Source organism: Sceloporus occidentalis, unplaced genomic scaffold (assembly GCF_023333645.1).
Source record: "Sceloporus occidentalis isolate IW3139 unplaced genomic scaffold, rSceOcc1.0.p SCAF_5, whole genome shotgun sequence".
NCBI lineage: Eukaryota > Metazoa > Chordata > Lepidosauria > Squamata > Phrynosomatidae > Sceloporus > Sceloporus occidentalis.
In genome coordinates, this window is record NW_028316985.1 from 47,852,723 (window position 1) to 47,871,429 (window position 18,707).

General features: G+C 39.0%; 1 protein-coding gene across 1 annotated transcript in view; it reads left to right on the forward strand.

Moving 5' to 3' along the window:
* RASSF9 (Ras association domain family member 9) overlaps window positions 1-15,654 on the forward strand; it is a 46,700-nt gene extending 31,046 nt beyond the window's left edge. Inside the window, exon 2 of the mRNA XM_089524007.1 lies at window positions 11,457-15,654. Within this exon, the coding sequence (XP_089380133.1) occupies window positions 11,457-12,723 (1,267 nt within the window). The 3' untranslated portion in view covers window positions 12,724-15,654. The remainder of the gene's footprint in view (window positions 1-11,456) is intronic.
* Window positions 15,655-18,707: the final 3,053 nt, after the last annotated feature.

Consider the following 18,707-nt stretch of genomic DNA (forward strand, 5'->3'; position numbering starts at 1 on the left):
TATAAAGTGTGAAAGTCGATCAATGACTAATGTATGTTCTGTCCCACATGTTATCAGATACAGTGTATCAGATCAGTTTGTTTCAGATATACAAGATTAACCATTCAAGCAGACCTTGCAGTGCTTTATATGTTATTTTAAAGAAGTGTTTTCCCTTTTACTGTTCTCTGTTCTTACATCACTTTCTGTCCAAGATCAGCTGTCTCCCATGTTTTTCTGTAACTCTAACTTGTAAGAGCTGAAGACAATGAAATAGTATCAACAATTAATGAAGCTATTTTAATACCAGAGTCTCTCTCTCTCTCTCTCTCTCTCTCTCACTCTCTCTCTCTCTCTCGATACACACACACACACACACACATCTCAAACAGACAAGCCCAATTATGATATCTTAGGGCATTGGTCCCCAAATTGTGTCCTTTAAGAGATTTTGGACTTCAGCTCCCAGAAGCCTCAGCCATATTGGCCAATAGTCTGAGACTCTGGGAGCTGAAGTCCAAAATCCCTTGAAGAGCACAGTTTGGGGACCACTGTCTTAGGGTGACTGCCACAGTCTGCCTAATGGCAGAACCAGCCCCAAAAGCAGCCAGCTTTGTTCTCTGACTATTAGGATGTCAGCTGTTCTTTTGTGTTTCTTACTAAAACTTTTTAACCACAAACTTCTGGTGAGTCTGTAAAATAATAATCATGCACTGTCTGCTGCAAAAAAATAAAAATGGTTACCACGACTGAAGTTAACATTTCTGTCTTGATGTACTATTCTTTTTTTAAGAATTTGCACACTACTGGGCATTTGGGAGGAATAAAGTGCACTAAAACATGCACATATTTTTAAAATGCAAAAAGAAAAAAAACCCCACTCTGAAAATGTGCATAATGGGAAACTATATAAAAACACACTGGAGTTAAGGGAGGAAGTAACTACCATTAGTAAAAAAAAAAAAAAAAAGTGAATAAATACATACAGTATGGAAAATATATAACAAAGAGCTCAGATTTCAGCACTGAAAAAACAAAGTCCCACAAACCAATGCAACATAATGATGGGAAGAGACTATAAACAGGGTTAGAAGGGAAGCAACAAAATTGAGCTTGAGACATTTTGCACATCCCTAACCCATGGCTGCTCTGTGAACTGCACAGAGCACTTCACTTTCAACTTCAGCTCAGAGTAACAACACAGGAGACCTTTTCTCCTGCTTTCTTTTGCTTTCAACTGATATAATTAATGGCTCATGCAGTCTGTGTCCCTGTAAAGTTACCCCCATGCCACCATTCTCTGAAGATGTCAGCCACTGATGTAGGTGAAACACCAGGAATAAATTATTCTAAAATATGGCCACATAGTCCGAAAAAACCCACAAAAAACTATGTGTTGGTGTGTGTTTCTGAAATTTAGAATGCTTCCTGGATGACAGAGAAAGGAAGCTGGGACCAAACAAAGTTTTATACAGGGTGTGTTGATGTATGGTGGCAGTGGAAGGGGATTCAATGAATCATTTAGCTTTAGTCCCTGCATTGAACAAGGCATCCAGTGCATGAAGTATTTCCTGACAGATGCCTTCTCCTTTGCTGGGGTATTTCCACAATTCCTGTCCCAGAGGGACCTTGAAACAGTAGTACATGCTCTGGTAACCTCTCGATTGGATTTCTGCAATGCGCTCTACATGGGGCAACCCTTGTACCATACCCGGAAGCTACAGATGGTACAGAACATGGCAGCCAGACTGGTCACTGGTACATCCAGGGCCAGTCATATTACACCTGTACTTAAAGATCTGCACTGGCTGCCTATTCGCTTCCGGGCGTAATACAAGGTGTTGGTTATAACCTATAAAGCCCTACATGGCTTGGGCCCAGGATACCTTGAGGACCGCCTCTCCCCATACAATCCACCCCGCACACTCAGAACTTCTGGGCAGCAGCTACTGAGGGTACCTGGGGCAAGACTAGCCTCCACAGCAAGGAGGACATTCACCATCTCGGCCCCAACCCTCTGGAACACGCTGCCCATAGAGCTTCGCTCGGCTACCTCCCTAGCCCAGTTCAGGAAGGACTTAAAAACCTTCCTGTTTAAGCGAGCATTCCCCGATACAAGTTCTAGTTAGTCCCCCCCCCCCCCGATGGCCAATGATGAGCTGATAGTATGTGATTTTAATGTATATTTTAATGTGTTTTATTGCCTTGTATACTGTGTTTGTTATTATTTTTATGTTGTACACCGCCCTGATTGGAAGAAGGGCAGTATATAAATAAAGCATTTATTATTTATTATTATTAAGCTTTTACTGCATATGGTTGTAATTTTGATGTACCTGGCCTATTTGTTGTTGGTTTTAGACATTTATTTTAGGCCCATTTTTAGTCACTTCAGATTCTATATAAGGAAAAGGCTAGGATATAAAATAATTAATTAAACAATTAAATAATTCATCATATAATATAGGTTTTTATAAATGAACTTTGCCTTACATTTTATAAATTTTCATTAATTGATTTTTATATGCTGAAACAAAGCAGTGTATCAAGTGAGAAGCTGGAGTGTGTCTAGAGGAGGCCGGCTAAAATGGAGAAAGGTCTGGAAATTATGCCTTAAGAGGTGAGATTTAGGGAGCTGGGAATGTTTAGCTGGAGAAGAGGAAGTTAACAGGTGACATGATAGCCATGTTTAAATATCTGAAAGGATGTCATATGGAAGAAGGAGCAAAGAAGGAGTCTTCTCCTTTAGAAGTTTTTAAACAGAGACTGGATTACCATCTATTAGGAATTCTTTGGTTCTATGTTCTTGCATGGCAGGGGGTTGGACTGGATGGCCCTTGTGGTCTCTTTCAACTCTATGATTCTTTTATTCTGAGTGAAACATAGGCTAAGTTGGCAGAAAAAGTGGTGAATAAACATTTCATTTGTGCAATGGAGAAAAATTCAGTAGTATTTAACAATAAAATGAAATGTAATTTTCAGCAACCAGCTCAGTTTGCATGAAACAGTAAGTCATGTCATAGTTTGATTTGGCTTGTTGTGGCTGTCTGCATCTGTTGCCTCAAACAACTATTGATTTGTTATGTCAACCAGAATTAAATGACACTGTTTGTTGTAGGCTTATGAATTCTGGTTTGTTTAAGTCATATCTTATTGTTATGTCTGAATGCAGAGTCAGAGCTTGACCTTGGCTTGTTTTTCCATTTTGTCTAGTCATGGACACAAATATACATCCATGCCTAATAATACTTTGCAATATGAAATGCTTTCTATTTAAAATGCACCTGTGATTATACTGTACAGAGTATAAAGGAAGACTTTTTAATCACATAATCATACACCAGAAAGGAATAGATCAGAAATTAGGAATACAAACTGGTGTTTATTTCATAATCTGTAGGATAACAGAGTTTGGTTACAATAAACCCTGCTTAGTATCATATGGCCATAAAGTTTCAATTCTTGGTTATTGGTGTAATTATTTGTTATTTATCTTCCTAAAGAACACAAGGTAACATTAACAATTTTCTTCCCTTTGCAAGAAAAGTCTTTGGAAAAAAGTCTTTGAAGATGGCACAGTTTTCAAAGACTATTTGCAGTTTGGGACTCATCTTGTGCAAAATTTGCTCAAGGCTTTTTATGCATGAAACAGCATTTACTGTGCAGAAATGTTACTTTCACTGCAGAAAATGCTGATTCCTGTACACAAAATAGTGTAATTGAGGACTTGCTCTATGCAAAATCTGCATGTAATTGTTTTATTGTAAAAATAGCATTTTCTACATGAAATATTGTTTCCTATACAGAAAACATGCCACATGTATTTTGGAAAGATAAGTCCCAAACCCTGAATCATCTTACTAGTTCAGGATTCTTCACTTGGGAAACATCATTTTTGAATATTTTAAAATATATTTTTTTCCATCCTTAATCTTGGTGTTTGGCCAATCCTACCTTTACGCTTTACAGAATTTGGAAACTGGTCTAGTGTGTTGCACACTATTATCTTACTACTAAAGCAATATAGAGGTTCATGTGCAAATGTATTGCCTCATATAAAGCACAACTTTTCTATAACTTTCTTTGAGAACAATGGCTACTCTCTATGGTATTGTCCAACATAGCAGTGAAATTTTTATGTAAAAGTCAATAAGATTTCTCCATTTGGTACTCATACCATTCAGTAGTGCTGCCTCTCCAGACAGTTTTTTTTGACAGGTTGTTTCCCATTTTATTTCATTCCTGGTTTATGAAGGTATCACCAATCCCTATTGTGTTACAATTCACAGTTGTCACTGGTTACTAAAACCAGGTTCTTTTGTATTGTCACCATGAGGTGTTGAAGCACTTTCAACTACATTCCCTTCCAACCTTTTAATCTTTTATATATGCTGCAGTTTAAAACAAACACACAGTTCAGAGTTTGTTGACATTTATTGCTGTCCCCTGTAACAAACTTATTTTTATATATGCATTTCATTTTTAACTACTAATCATGGATAACATGCCTATGGCATCTTTAGCTCTGTAAACATACCAAGGAGGCCAGATATTTATTTTGTATGTAGTGACACATTCAGAAGAAATGTGGTTTGACCTGATATTACTGCTACTGGGTCCTTTTCCTGTGTTATAAATCTGCATTCTTAAACTTACCCTTAAGAAAAATATATTTTAAATTTCTGATGTAAACCTTTACCCTTTCAGGATAATGGTTACTCTAACATCTTGACTGTTAGAAAACAACCTATTATTGTTCATAGTATTTGGAATGAGCTTTGTAGAATCTATGTGAATATGTCATGCATGTACATGTTACAACTGTAAGCAAAATTCTCATTCCCTGGAGATTCTATAAAGCTCAAACCTTCTAGAAGCCTTGCAAACTTGAAAAATTTAATAATATCTACAGACTCTGGAGTGGGATTCTACCTATCTAGTCAGATTTTGTACTTGCTTCTTGGCTCAAATGGATGCATGAAACCCATTTAAAACGACATATTTTGATAATTTTATAAATATGGTGGGTTGGTTGGAGAGAGAGAGAAAAGGTTCAGAACATGTATTTAAAGATCTTTCACCCAAATATTTAAAATGTATGTGGAATGGGATGTATAGAGTATTACGAAACAAGATTGAGTTTCTCTGAAGATGCCAGCCACAGACGCTGGCAAAATGTCAGGAATAAACTCTTCTAGAACATGGCCAAATAGTCCGAAAAACCCACAAAAAACTAAAGCTTTAGTTAATTTCTGTGAGAGAATAAATTCAGTAGTGATATGGACTGGAAATAGTTTAATCCATCCCTAAATCAGCAATAAATATGGTCTTACTTACACCAGTGTCTTCCAAAGATACAGAATCTTTCCATCTTCCATTAAATTTATTGTCTTTTTAACAGAATGAAATGTTCTGTTGTTTGTCAGGCCTTATATACAGTTTGGAAGTACTGTAAATGGTTGCTGTTGGAATTTTTTGGTATGTATAAATTTTTAAAGCTACAGTCTAGAGTGCAATTATCTGTCTGCTCTGGCCCTTAGTGATCTATCCTATGTAGCTGTTACAAAGGTAAACAGAAAGCAAACTTTAAAAAAGCTATTCATACACAGGCTAAATGCTGTAAGACATAAATTATGTTAGCTTTAGGCATGTAAATATGTTTGCAAATGCAGAAACTATGGTGGAGGGGAACCCTAACCTCTGACATGTGGGCAGGAATTGAAATATTTGCAAAAAACAAGAAATATATACAGTGATTTTTCCCCCCATCTCAGATATGGAATTACTTTCCTGCTTTATTCATGACTTACTTAGCATAAAAATACTATTTGGGATATTTGTGAAATTTCAAAATAAACAAAAACCTTAATTTTGTACAAGCAGTGTTGTGAATATACTTAATACTAATGAGGATTATTTGTACAGAAACAGACACAACCTAGATACAGATTCAGAGACATAACTGTGTTAGGGCCAGTACAGATGGACACTTTGCACCAACCTAGACCCAAAAGTAGGGTTAGGTAGGGCTGGGCATCCACACACACCCAGCCCTACTATCAGCACCCATGTGCCATGCTGGCGTGCGCCCGTCCACATGTGGCATGCCATGATGATGCACAGGCGTCAGAGAGCCCAAATGCTTTTGGCAGCTTCTCTTTGCTCCTGAGAGGGAGCAGATCATTGTTGCGGTGTCTGGTTGCCAGTCTGGGGCAAAAATGCAGGCCACCCATCTGTCGAGCCCCACACTCTGGAATACCATTATGCAAATGGATCTTGTAGCACCTTTCACACTAACCATGCAAAAGAATTTGCAGAATAAGTTTTTGTAGGCTTGGTCTGTTTCCTCAGATGCCAGGAATGAAATGAAAGCCAGGAAAGACTTTCCTAATTAGACTATACCTGTGGACATGCAAAACATGTGGGTATGGTTTTGAGGTGACTTGTTCAGCTTTGACTATGATTGTTGAGGCACAAAGACTTGATGGAAAATTTTGCCTATGGCCAGGGTGGGTGGATGTCATATGAAATGGTCTTGGAATGTGGTGTGGGTAGGCTGGGAACAAAAAATGAGATTCGTTAAACTGGTTAAGAGTTATAATACGTATAGTGTGCCAGGAAACCCTTGTCTTTGTTAAACCCACTGGTGATGGATTGGAGTTTGTGAATATATTGTAGTTCGGTTGTTATTCTTCCCTGGATACAAAGTTTAACTAAGGGCCGAAACAGACAACCCTGAAAGGGTCAACTTGAACAGTGGGTTGGGGCTGTGGCAACTGCACGCTGCTTTTTGCTGGCATAAAAAGAAGTGGCAATTTGGCACTCCTGTTTGAGCTGGCAAAAAGCCAGCTTTTTCGGTGCCATGCCAGCTTTGCTGTGCTCCTGTGGCATGCGACATGTAAACGCCATGCTAGAGCACTGCAAAGCTTCGCCCATGTGTTGTCGACACAATGCTGGCTTCAGGCCGGCATCGAAGTGTGCACTGTCTAAACACAGCACTCTGATGCCGCCCCAAAGTCAGCGCAAAGGTACAGTCTGTTTCACCTCTGACTCAATACTGACAATGTTCATTCATTCATTCATGTTCCTGCCTTCTTCCCAGGATGGGACCCATATTGTACTGTTCAGCAGTGTATTGTCATACGCAATGGAATCCTCAACCATCACTACCATTTTTTTTCTGATGAAGATGACAGCACCCACTAGGTACAGAAATTGCATTTGTGTGCTGTATATGTCCAATGTAAGCACAGGAATTATCCTCATCTAATTTTGGAGATTGTCTTATGTGCAGATTTTCATGCTGCTCAATTATTGGCATCTTCAGAGTTTGAAACTGAAACTCTTAAAGCAAAAGCAAAGATATTTTATTAGAATATTTTTCCCTATGATGCTCAAAACTTAAAAAAAACATCTTTAAAAACTTAAAATTAATTTTGGAGAGGAACATGATGCAATATTGTCTTCTGCAAAAGTCCCCCCTCCCACACTGTGTTGTCAGCTCTGAATTAATTTTTCATGCTTGAAAAGGTATGATCATAACACATCCTTCCTTATTCCCAAAGGTTTCATGTCTTATGAGGCTTTTGCTACAAATAATACGCAGCAACCAGTAGAAGTTTGGGGGAAAAATGAGGTTTTGAGGGAACAAGGTGGTATTAATTTTGAAGTATAAATGGAATGGCATGGGATGATTGCACCCTAGGAAGCAAAGAATAGAAAGAAATCTGTGACTATGTGCAGAATATGTAGGAGGAGAATTGCAAATTTATATTGAAGTATGTTTGAGGTCCCATTGTTTGTATGTAGAGGTGCCTAAGCTGAGTGGGTAGTAAAAGCAAAGTTTCAGTACCCTTTTACATTTCTAAACTTCTGCATCTGTGTCAGGATGACATGCCATAGTTTAATACCTGTGTAGAGTTGGAAGTAGGGTAGAGAGGAGGAGATTGACTTTCATTATAGGTTTTGCAGCCCTTCACAGACACTTTGGCTGGAAATTATGAGGTACCATGTCACCATTTGAGGTACATTGACTGAAGTCCAAATATAAGCATGGAGAATCTGAACAGAAATGTTGCAATGTGAAATGTTCCTATCCAGAAGGCCAGCCAGCCATGTCCTCTCCCAGGACACTGTATTACATTTCCCTTGCTCAGTCCTCATTGAACTGTCCGTGCACTTTTGCAAAACATGACTCCTATATGTGGATTGTAGTGTTCTGGCTATCATCCACAGTTCATGAATGGTTCATTGTTAGTATAAGGCAGTGGTTTTGACCCTTTGGTCCTCTAGATTTTTGAGACTCTATCTCCCATAATTCCTGAACAATGAGCATACTGACTGGGACTTCTGGGAATTGCAGTCCAAGACATCTGGAGGCCCAAAGGTTGAGAACCACTGGTATAAGGAATCACAACAGAGTGACATATGAACACAAGTGTTTCCAGTTGCCTTGTACTTGCATGAAAGAGCAGCTGTGATTTTTATGGAGCAACTGTGTTTACTGTAAAATAGTATCCCCCCACCTGGATACATGGAAAGTGTGAAGACCAAGTATGTGTCCTTAAACACTCATGTGCATACATGGGAGGTGGGGGCTACTGCTTAGCCCTGTCTCTTCAGCATGCATGTATACACATGTATACACATAAGCGCACAAAGTCAAGGCACATCTGTTCACAACTGTCTGAATATTGAATATATCATGCTTTATATTCAGGAAACACAAGTGCAGCCTTTAAAAATCATGAACAAGACAAAAACAGACAAATGAACTGAACAAATATACTGGTATATTTTTGTTAAACTCAACACTACTGTATATTTGGTAGATGCAGCATATTTGGTAAGCACAGTTGCTGAGTAAGCACAGAGTGCCTTTGCATCAGCCAATTTTAACATCATTTACCCCTTTGTGATTCTATATTCCATTTTAATTAGCAAAGTGTCTGTCTGGTTGAGGGAGTAGGTGACTAAGTTGTGAAAGTTCAGACTGCTTAAGCTGTAGAGCAAATGAATGAGGCTTACAGTAGAAACCTGTGTATTTTTAGTCATATACAAATCCCACTGAATTCCATACTTCAGTGAAAGTATGCACAGGATTAAAAGACTGGTTCACCGTATAGCTTTTCTCTATGCTTGATGTGTGTTTTATGCTTGAAGCATTTATTTATTTTTACAGAGGAAATGCATTTTCTCCTGGAGTGATTGACATCTCTCACCTGCAGCTTGCTTGTTACTTCGGGCAGTTCCTCATTAAAACTTCGCAAGCTACCACAACTGACAAAGCTGCAAAGAGATGCCTTGCTTCTCTCTAGAATTACTTCTTAAATAATAACAAAAAGATAAGGGAGTGGATGTATAGTCTGTTAAGGTCAAAACTAAGTTGAACTTGAGTCACCTAGGCTCTCCCTAGAGAGCTTTTACTGACCAATCAGTGAATAAAGAGAACAGACACAGAAAATGGGTTTCAAAAGGGCCACTTTATTAAGTTACACTGGCGTGTTACAGACCGCCCAAAACGGGCGGTCTCGTGCTGTTGCCGGTTGCTGCGTCCGGGAACTGCAGCAGCCAAACCATGCAGTTCTCAGGCGCAGCAACAAAGAAGCGCCAAAATAGCGCTTCTTCCTGCGCCCCAGAAGAGGCACCACAAGGTGCGAGGCGCACCCTCGCGGCGCCACTTCCAGTGCACGACATCCGGATGCTGCGCGCCCACGACATCAAAATGGCAGCACCCATCTGTATGCGGCACCGCTATTTTGACGCAGTCGTTACGCACGAGGGGCAAGGCGCGTCAGGAAGCACTGCCCCTCGCGCGTAAGAATGGCGCCCCATAGGGCCCGTCCAAAACGCGCCTTATTTAATATTTCTTGGAAGAACTGCAACTAAAGGGGGAGTAGCCTGGTGTAGGAACAACTGCAGCAGGTGGTCCTTTCCATAGGCCTCCTCTGCAGCTTCCCCAGGGCAATGACATCTAGGTTTCAAGCACACCCACACATTGGGTTAATCCTTGGCTGGCCTCCTCCAAGCCCCAAGACTTAAAGAGAGGGTTTATCCTTTAGGCCAGCCTCAAAGGAAGCCTCTTTCACCATTTCCACAGTCCCTAGACCAAAAGAGGCAGTTCCAGTGACCTCCCTTCCACCAAAATGATGACCTAGGTGCTCACCATACTCCAAATCTCCACCCATTATCTGCCAAATGGCAATCTATTTAGACACCACACCAAGCCAATTGCCCATGTTCGACTGAAAAACAGCATGGGACAGGCAAAAGACCAGTGGAAAGGGGAAAAAGTTCCTACTCGGCCTCGAAACAACCAAGAAATTGCATACTGCGGCAGTGGTGGGAAGGTGGGTCAAACACAGGATCAAAAGAGGCGGAGCCAGGGGTGGCAACATGTCCAAACAGCTTGGCTCTGCCTCTTATCTTTGCTAACAACGTCTCAGGGATGCTGTTTACTTTTAAATTCTGGTCTCATGTCACTGGAGGCCAGAAAACCATGCCTCCCTCCCCCATGGCTCTGCAAAACTTATGTCTTCCTTGCTATCTTTCGACAGGCAAGTAAAGGCTTTTTGTTTTGTTTTGTTTTGTTTTGTTTTGAGGGATTTGAAAATTGATTGCTCAAGGAGAATGGGCCTTGCATAATGTGTTGCATTTTGTCTTTGTTTTCTTTTTAATGGTTATGTCTTTAACTACTTTCGATTGTATTGATACTTCAGTGACTTTTTAACTTTTGTATGGAGTGAAATTTAGCTAGTTTTTTTTAAAAAAAACTGTTGTAATCAACCTTGAGTGGTGAAAATGTGAGACATAAATAAATACATTGTGTCCATGTCATATGGGGACGTGATATACATGGCTTTCAGCATACACTGAAAGCTGCGCTGGAAGAAGTGGTGCTGCACACTGGAAAGAGTAATGGGCTGCATGTCCATGGTGCATGCCACCGTGTGCATGAACCCCCATTAGTTTTAATGGGGCTTGAGCATACGTGGAATTTCCCTTACATGGGAGGGGATCTGTGTAAGGGAAGGGACCACTGTGTTATAACTACTACTGCTATTACTACTAATATTATTACTGCTATTACAGGGCCTAAATACCTTAGAAGTACCAGATCCATCAGATCTTGGAAGCTGATCAGGGTCAGTCCTGGCTAGTACTTGGGTGGGAAGCCAGCAATGAATACTAGGTGCTGTAGACTGTATTTCAGAGGAAGGAACTGGCAGAACCCCTCTGAGGGGTTTTGGGTTTTTTGGCCTAAGAAAACCCTGTGAAATTCAAGGGGTCACCATAACTTGAAGGAACATGCACCCTACTAATACTATATACAAGTTACTTTTGCCTTTAAGATGGTCTTAGGATGCTGAAGGCACCATCCCCCAGTCCACATAGTTCAAGTATATGAAATTGGTATTATGATCAATGCCACAGAGATTTAGTTCTACAGTGTAATATTTTTTCTGCTTTAATTTCAGGTCACCTGTGAAAGAGATGGGGTCCAGTGAGCAAGAAATTGTAGTCTGGGTTTGTCAAGAAGAGAAAATTGTAAGTGGGCTGACCAAGCGCACAACTTGCCTGCAAGTAATTGAAGCTTTGCTTGAAGAACATCAGGCTACCTTTGCAGAAAAGAGGTTTCTCTTTGGGCAGCCCAAGGACTACTGTATTGTCGAAAAATGGAGAGGCTCCGAGCGGGTCCTTCCACCTCTCACCAAAATGCTGAGACTTTGGAAAGCCTGGGGAGAGGAGCAGCCTAATTTGCAATTTGTCTTGGTCAAGGCAGATGCTTTCTCTCAGTTCCCATTGTGGAGAACAGCTGAAGCTAAGGTAGTACCAAACCTAGAAAGACAATGGGACCTCAGCCCAGCCAATTACATGAAGATGTTGCCTGTGGATAAACAAAAGAGAATTGTTAGGAAAACCTTCCGAAAGCTGGCAAAACTGAAACAGGAAGGAGTCCTGCAAGAAAGGGACAACATAGAAACCCTGATTCATTTGATTCTCTCTCAAGATCACACCATTCACCAACAAATCAACCGGATGAAGGAACTCGATTCAGAAATTGAGCAGTGTGAAGCCAAATGTCACCAAGATCGGCTTGAAAGTGATGGAGAAAATTATGTTCAGGAATCTTACCTAATGGCCACTCCTAGTGATGTAGAAGGTCAGATGGTCATGTCTTGCACCCAGCAGCATATGCAGGAAAGCCCATGCAAGAATGAGGGCATTTTACAAGTGGAGGAAGGACTAAAACACCACAAGCTCTTGATTGAAAAGCTCTCTGCTGAAATTGAAAAAGAGGTTAAGGGGTTTGAAAAAAATGGAAACACGTGGACAGAGGAAGTGTCCAGTAATGAAATGGAGAATCCTAATGTCGAAAGTGTGAAAAATGAACTGGAGAAAAGTATGAAAGATGCATTAAGGATCCATTCTCAAATGAATTACATCCAGCAGGAGCTTAAATACAGGGACTTGATGCTTCAGAAGAAAGAAAGAGAGTATGAACAGCTTGTGGAAGAGCTTAATGCTTTTCATGTTAAAGACAAAACTGAATCCAGATACCCACCCAATGAGGAACAAACAAAGAACAATGAAATGGTCACCAAGAGTTTTACAGGAACAGATCTTCTTCAAAAAGTGACTAATTTAGACATAAATGATACAGACTCTGATACTGGGATTAGCTCTACTCATAGTCAGGATTCAGAAACAGCAATAGGAGATACCTTGCTGCTGTCCACGTAGATGAAGATTGTTTCTTTTCCTGAAAATACATTCTCTGGAGAGAGATGGTGACAATAATGTAGATAATGTGGTATCTTTGTTTGGGCCATGTTATCAGGGGGTAAGAGTTTCCAGAGTTTTAAAAAAAATTGTGTACAGGTTGAGTATCCCTTATCTGAAATGCTTGTGCCCAGAAACACTCTGTGTTTAATTTTTTTTATTCTTCCCCACCCTTTTGGGGATTTTGGAATACCTACATTTCAATATACACAATGAGACATAATGAGACTGGAGAGAGACTGAGGATCGGGGAAATGGCAGGAGGTGTGAATTCCTCCCATTTCACAGATTTTTGTCTTTTTCCAGCCACATGTTTCTCCAGCCTTGCAAATATAGTACAGGTAACATACTAAGCTACTTATGTTGTAGTTCAAAAAGTTTGAGATTTTGGAGTACTTTGGATTTCAGAATTCTGGATAAGCAATACTCAACTCAGCTATGCTGACTAAGTCCAGTGCAAGCTGACATTCAGCAATATCTGGAGGGCCACAGTATGCCCATTCCTGATGTAGATGTAGAGCAACTGAAATGCATTTAAGAAAAGGCAAATCAGACCATAGTGGGAATTACCCGTGGACTTGAAATTTAAATTATCCTATATAAAAGTCCTCTGACAAAGTATCAATTATTTTTACCTGTTCTCCCAGCAGTTATTGTTTCTCCTTCTTTTACATAATATGCAGTGCATCTTAATAGCTAAAGGACATGATGAGTGTTCTCCCTTCATAATCTGAAAGATCAGTGTAGATATTTTGTTACGCATATTATAACCACCATATTAGTGTAAAACGGAGCATTCAGTCAGGACGAGGGCTAGCAATGGGAGTAGGATGGAGTACTTCTGTTGTTGTTTTTAAATAAATCAATGACTCCATATATAACAAGAAGATACAAGGAAAAATTGAGGAGTTGCCCAGCTTTTGAAAAGTGCTATCTCTTTCTCAGCACTCTTTGCCAGAACATTAATAGAATTGTTTGCCTCTGGAAAACTGGGTTTCGTCTCTCTGTAAATACAATTCACATTTTGTGGAAGAGCCACATTTCTTCAGCATTTAAGTGGAAGAAAAATTGGTCTGTATGTGATGAATAAATTTTATAGTGCCATAGGAATAAACTGATACCTTTTGTTTGTTGTCACTCTTATATAAAGGTTCTATGTGTGTATACAATAGCTAAGCAAGAAAGGTTCAGTGAACTCCTGAAAAAAAATTTTTTCTGATCAGGCCTGTTAAATTAGAAGATCCATCCCTTCAGGCCTCAGTCATGCTTGCCATGTTGACAATGGCCCTGTTGGGACAAAAATATGAGAAGCTGCTTTTAGACAACAAATAAAAGGCAGAACCCTGTATTTAAGCAACCTAAACAGAAGCATTATTTTTGCTTTTGGAATTTCTTCTTCTTTACCTTATGATGTGGTGCCCCCCCTCCCTTCCTGTATTAAACTGGCTGCCATGATTTCATGAAGACTCTTTAAATATGACATGGAAATACATTTTTCTGAATTTTTAAGCTACTTTTTGATGTTATGTAGAGATTTTTCGATACAGGTTTCTCTATTGACTGCCACATTTTTTTAATGCGGCTTTATCATTTAACATTATATTGAATGCTTTCATAATTATTGAGCTCTCTAACCTACTGGTTCCTAGTGGAAACCCAGATGAATAGGAGAATAGCTATTGTAGATGTGAAATAATTTATTAATACTTCTGAACATATTTTTATATTTTGTGTGATAATGTGGTGTAATTTTCAAGCCTCTTGTGTTATAAAAAATAGGCTAATGTCTATCATTAGTTAGCTGTTCAAAGTATTCCCATGATTCACATATTATTTTAAAAGATCATTTTCAGGTGTTTAATACTGTACAAACTACAAATTGGTAGTGCCTCTTAAGTGCCATTACATTGTGAATGAGAAGTAAATTAGAGAATTAATTTTGAGGGCTTCTTTGACTGAATAGATTCCAGGTACACATTGGGCCTGATTTCTCCTCCTCTCCTCCTCTGCATTTTTTAGAATTTGGGGGTTAACATTGTCTTAATCACAGTGATGCAGAATGGAAGCCATGGGGCATTTCTTCAGTCCATTCCCTACTGAAACAAATCGGACTGAATTAAAAGTGTTCTTCCACAGTTCCCATTCATTTTAATAAGACAGTAAGTTCTACTGAATTTAAAACCCTTCTTGGCTTTTCAGACTTAGCACGTAACTTGAGCGTGCTGAATTGAATGATCCTTAGTAGTAACTAACACATGGTATTATTCTCTTTACATAATAGACATTATGTGAAAGTAAATTCTGCTGAAATCTGACCTCCACACTATCTTGCTTGCCAATAAGTCAAGCATATGTCATATGATCATATGCACATGGAAGTCACAGTGTTTTGAATCAAGGAAATAACTTTCAGGAATGAGATGTAGGAATGATCTGAGAGTTCATTTATTCTAACATCTGGTGTTTAGAGAGTAAAGAAATATCTTCAGCTATTAAGATATGGCAGTTTGCTGAAATAAGTAGATATCTAAGGCTAGTGGTTAAGATCCATTGACATCTCAGACCTAGCTGTGACTAACTGGCCTTTTTATTTCAATAGTAATTAAATACAAATAACATAAATTAGTTTGGTGGGGGGGGCAAAGGCTGAAACTGGTTCATTAATAATAATTTTAGTTGTCTATAACATGTACACAACCATTTGTTAAGCTTTATCATTATGTATCCCAATTGTAAGAAACATGTTTAAGTTATACTATTTATGATCATTGACGGATCATCCAGCAGCTCTTGTTATCTGACTACTGCCTCAGAACTGATTTAACTTTTAAGTTGCATAGAAATGTACATGAGCGATAACTCACATTGTGCTGTACACAATTTTCAGAATAAAGTGGATTTACAAAATTAAGATCCTTGTTTGATTACCTTATGATATTAAGTGGACATACCACAAAATAATGCTGGGTCACATACTCCTGTCCAGGGTACCATTCCATCCTCCTCTCCCTGAGACAAACAGAGAGTTATGGCTAGTGGGCAAGTTTTTTTCCCCCACTTTTGACCAAGATCTTTCTTCAATAACTTATAACTTTGTGTCAAAAGTGGGAAGCGAATCTAGACCTTGTTGCTTTACACTGTACATTTTCTCTATTCTCAGTGAATGCAGATGTACTGCAGAAATTGCTTGCAGGTTATCATCTGTATGTCAGTAGACAGTAGTGATGGTAGGAAATCTAAGTGATTTAGGGTGCATCTACACTGTAGAAATATGTATTTTGATACAACATAAAGTGCTGTAGCTCCATCTTATGGAACCTTGGGATTTGTAGTTTTATAAGAACTTTAGCATTCTCTGCCAAAGACTGCTGCTACCTCACAAAATTACAGATTCCAGGATTCTGTAGGATAGCACCATGGCAATTAAAGTGGTTTCAAACTGCATTATTTCTATAGTGCAAATGCAGCCCTAGAGGACATTCTGTAAAATGCACATAACACAACCCCTATTGCAACATCCCTAATCCTTAGAAGGATCCATCAGTCTTCACTGTCTGTAATACAGATCTTATGTAATAAACATCATCAACTGGATACTTAAAACAACACTTTTTTCAATACAAATTGGGTACTGATGGCTGAAGACATTTAAGATTAACTGCTGTTATGAATATGACAACTGCATAAATTTGAGGAGGTTCAGTATATTCTGAGTTATTGATAGATGTGCAGGCAGACAGACAGATAGATTTTACTGATGAATGCTTTAAAATGCTTTTGTTTGCTCTCAAAATAAGAATAGCCAAAAATTAAACATGTCCATATGCCTTTTAATATTTGAGTTTTTGAGAGTTTTTAGCACGGTGTGTGTGTGTGTATGTGTTTATTTATTTACAGGATTTACCTTTGTTATTTTCTGTATATCTCCAGTAGCCTTTTATTTCTTGAATTTTAATCACTTACTATCCAGTAGTCTAAACAGCTTTCTTAATAGATAATTGAAAATGAAAATTGCTTATGTTCTTTTCCCTTTAAGTATTTTGCTTTTGTTCAGGTACAGGACAAACTGGTTATTTTACTTCAATTGTAGGTGCTGTTTTATTAGCCAAGAATCTGGCTAAAGAAGAGCACTGAATCACCATAAGGTATAAAAGAGAAGTTGATCAACAGAGCTGCATAATGAATAGGGCTCAAGAAAGAGGATGAACTTTAAACCAGAAAAGGGTAAACTTCCTCACTGCACTCCCCTCAGATATGCAGAGAATAATGGGGTGGGGTGGGAGTCAGCATTAAGAGACTTTTAAAAAATACACAACCAGAGGGAGAATATAAGAATTGTTCAGAATATTTGGCTTCATGACAAGCTGAGGATTCCCAAACCCCCAAACATTGCCCCTCATTCTGCCTCCCCAATGTCCCTCCATGCCATATTTTAAAGTGCCTTGAAAAGGAGAGAAGAGGACATCTGAAAACAGTTTGAGAAAAGTCTCAAGTGTCTTCTGTTTAAAGAAGGGCAAGTTATACATGCACACTTCTTGGCACACCCATACCTTTGGATTCTCATTATATGTGAATGAGAGAGACCACCATCATTTTTAGATTTCATACATCTCTAGTTAATGATAAAGCAGCTTAAAAATGGCAAAATAATCAGCATTTGCAGCCTGCCAATTATGAGTGGATGTTTTCCAAAAGAAACGGAGAGAAAGGAAGGGGAGAGAGGTTAGGAGAGCAAGAGATACTACAAGTTAGTCAGTACCTATTGACCATAAAAGTTCACTTGTGTTATTTAAAAAATTAAAACAAATTACAATGGAAGTCATTCATTAAATTCTAACAGTTTTCAGTGGGGTCATTTTAATTGCCGGTTCTTTCAGAACCTTGGTTGGATTCTTCAGGGCCATACAGGAATGTCATTTTTATTTCATTTCATTTCATTTCAGCTTTCATTTAAAAAGCAAATTCTTAGTCTTTTGTCTGTTGATATGAAGACGACGAAGACGATATTTTATTGTTCCGAGGGAAGTAATCTATAGCTCCCTAAGAAATAGTACAAATGATAAGTTTAAACTTTTAAAGTGACCTGCATTTATATCTAGTTCTTCAATATTCCTTTAGGCTTTCTCACCACAACCTTTTTGCTATGGGTACATCTACACTGTGGAAATAATGCAGTTTGACACCACTTTTGTCAACACTTCAACTGCCATGGTGGCATCCTGCAGAATCCTGGGATTTGCAGTTTTGTGAGGCACCAGCACTCTTTAGCAGAGAAGGCTAAAGACTGTGTAAAACTATGACTCCTAAGATGCCATAGGATGGAGCTATAGCACTTCAAAGTGGTATCAAGTTGTATTATTACTACACTGTAGATGCACCCTTTGTTTCTAACTTGGGGAGGTGTAGATATGTACTTAGGCAGTGGTCCTCAATAGTGCTATACTTTCTATTATCTCTCATAGTTGATATTCTGTCTAGGTCTCAATACTTGAAAGGGGCTATGGAAAGGATCATACCCAACCCTGATCCAGGGTCCTCTCAGTGGGTTGCCAGGGCAAGAGTAGCATGAAATTTTGGATCCAAAACCTAGAGTTAATCCCCTGTGATGTCACAGCATGGAGGCCCTCATGACATTGTAAAGATGATTGGACAAGGGACATCCCCTGGTGATGTCATTCAGCATGATAATAAGCATCTACCAGTTGCACAGGCTATGTTATTCAATTAGAAACATCAAATCTTAAGTAATGAAGAATTCACACTTCAAAGCAGTGATTTCTTCCTGGGATTCATCCCCCCCCCTGCCATAGGAGAGGAGTCAAATCATGAAACAAGGGCCAGGGCTAAGCCCTGAGATCTGGGAACCCCATCCAGGATCAGTCTAAGATATTTTGCTTCCTGTCTATCCATTTCATATCTAAAAACTAACCACACTGGCAGACGAA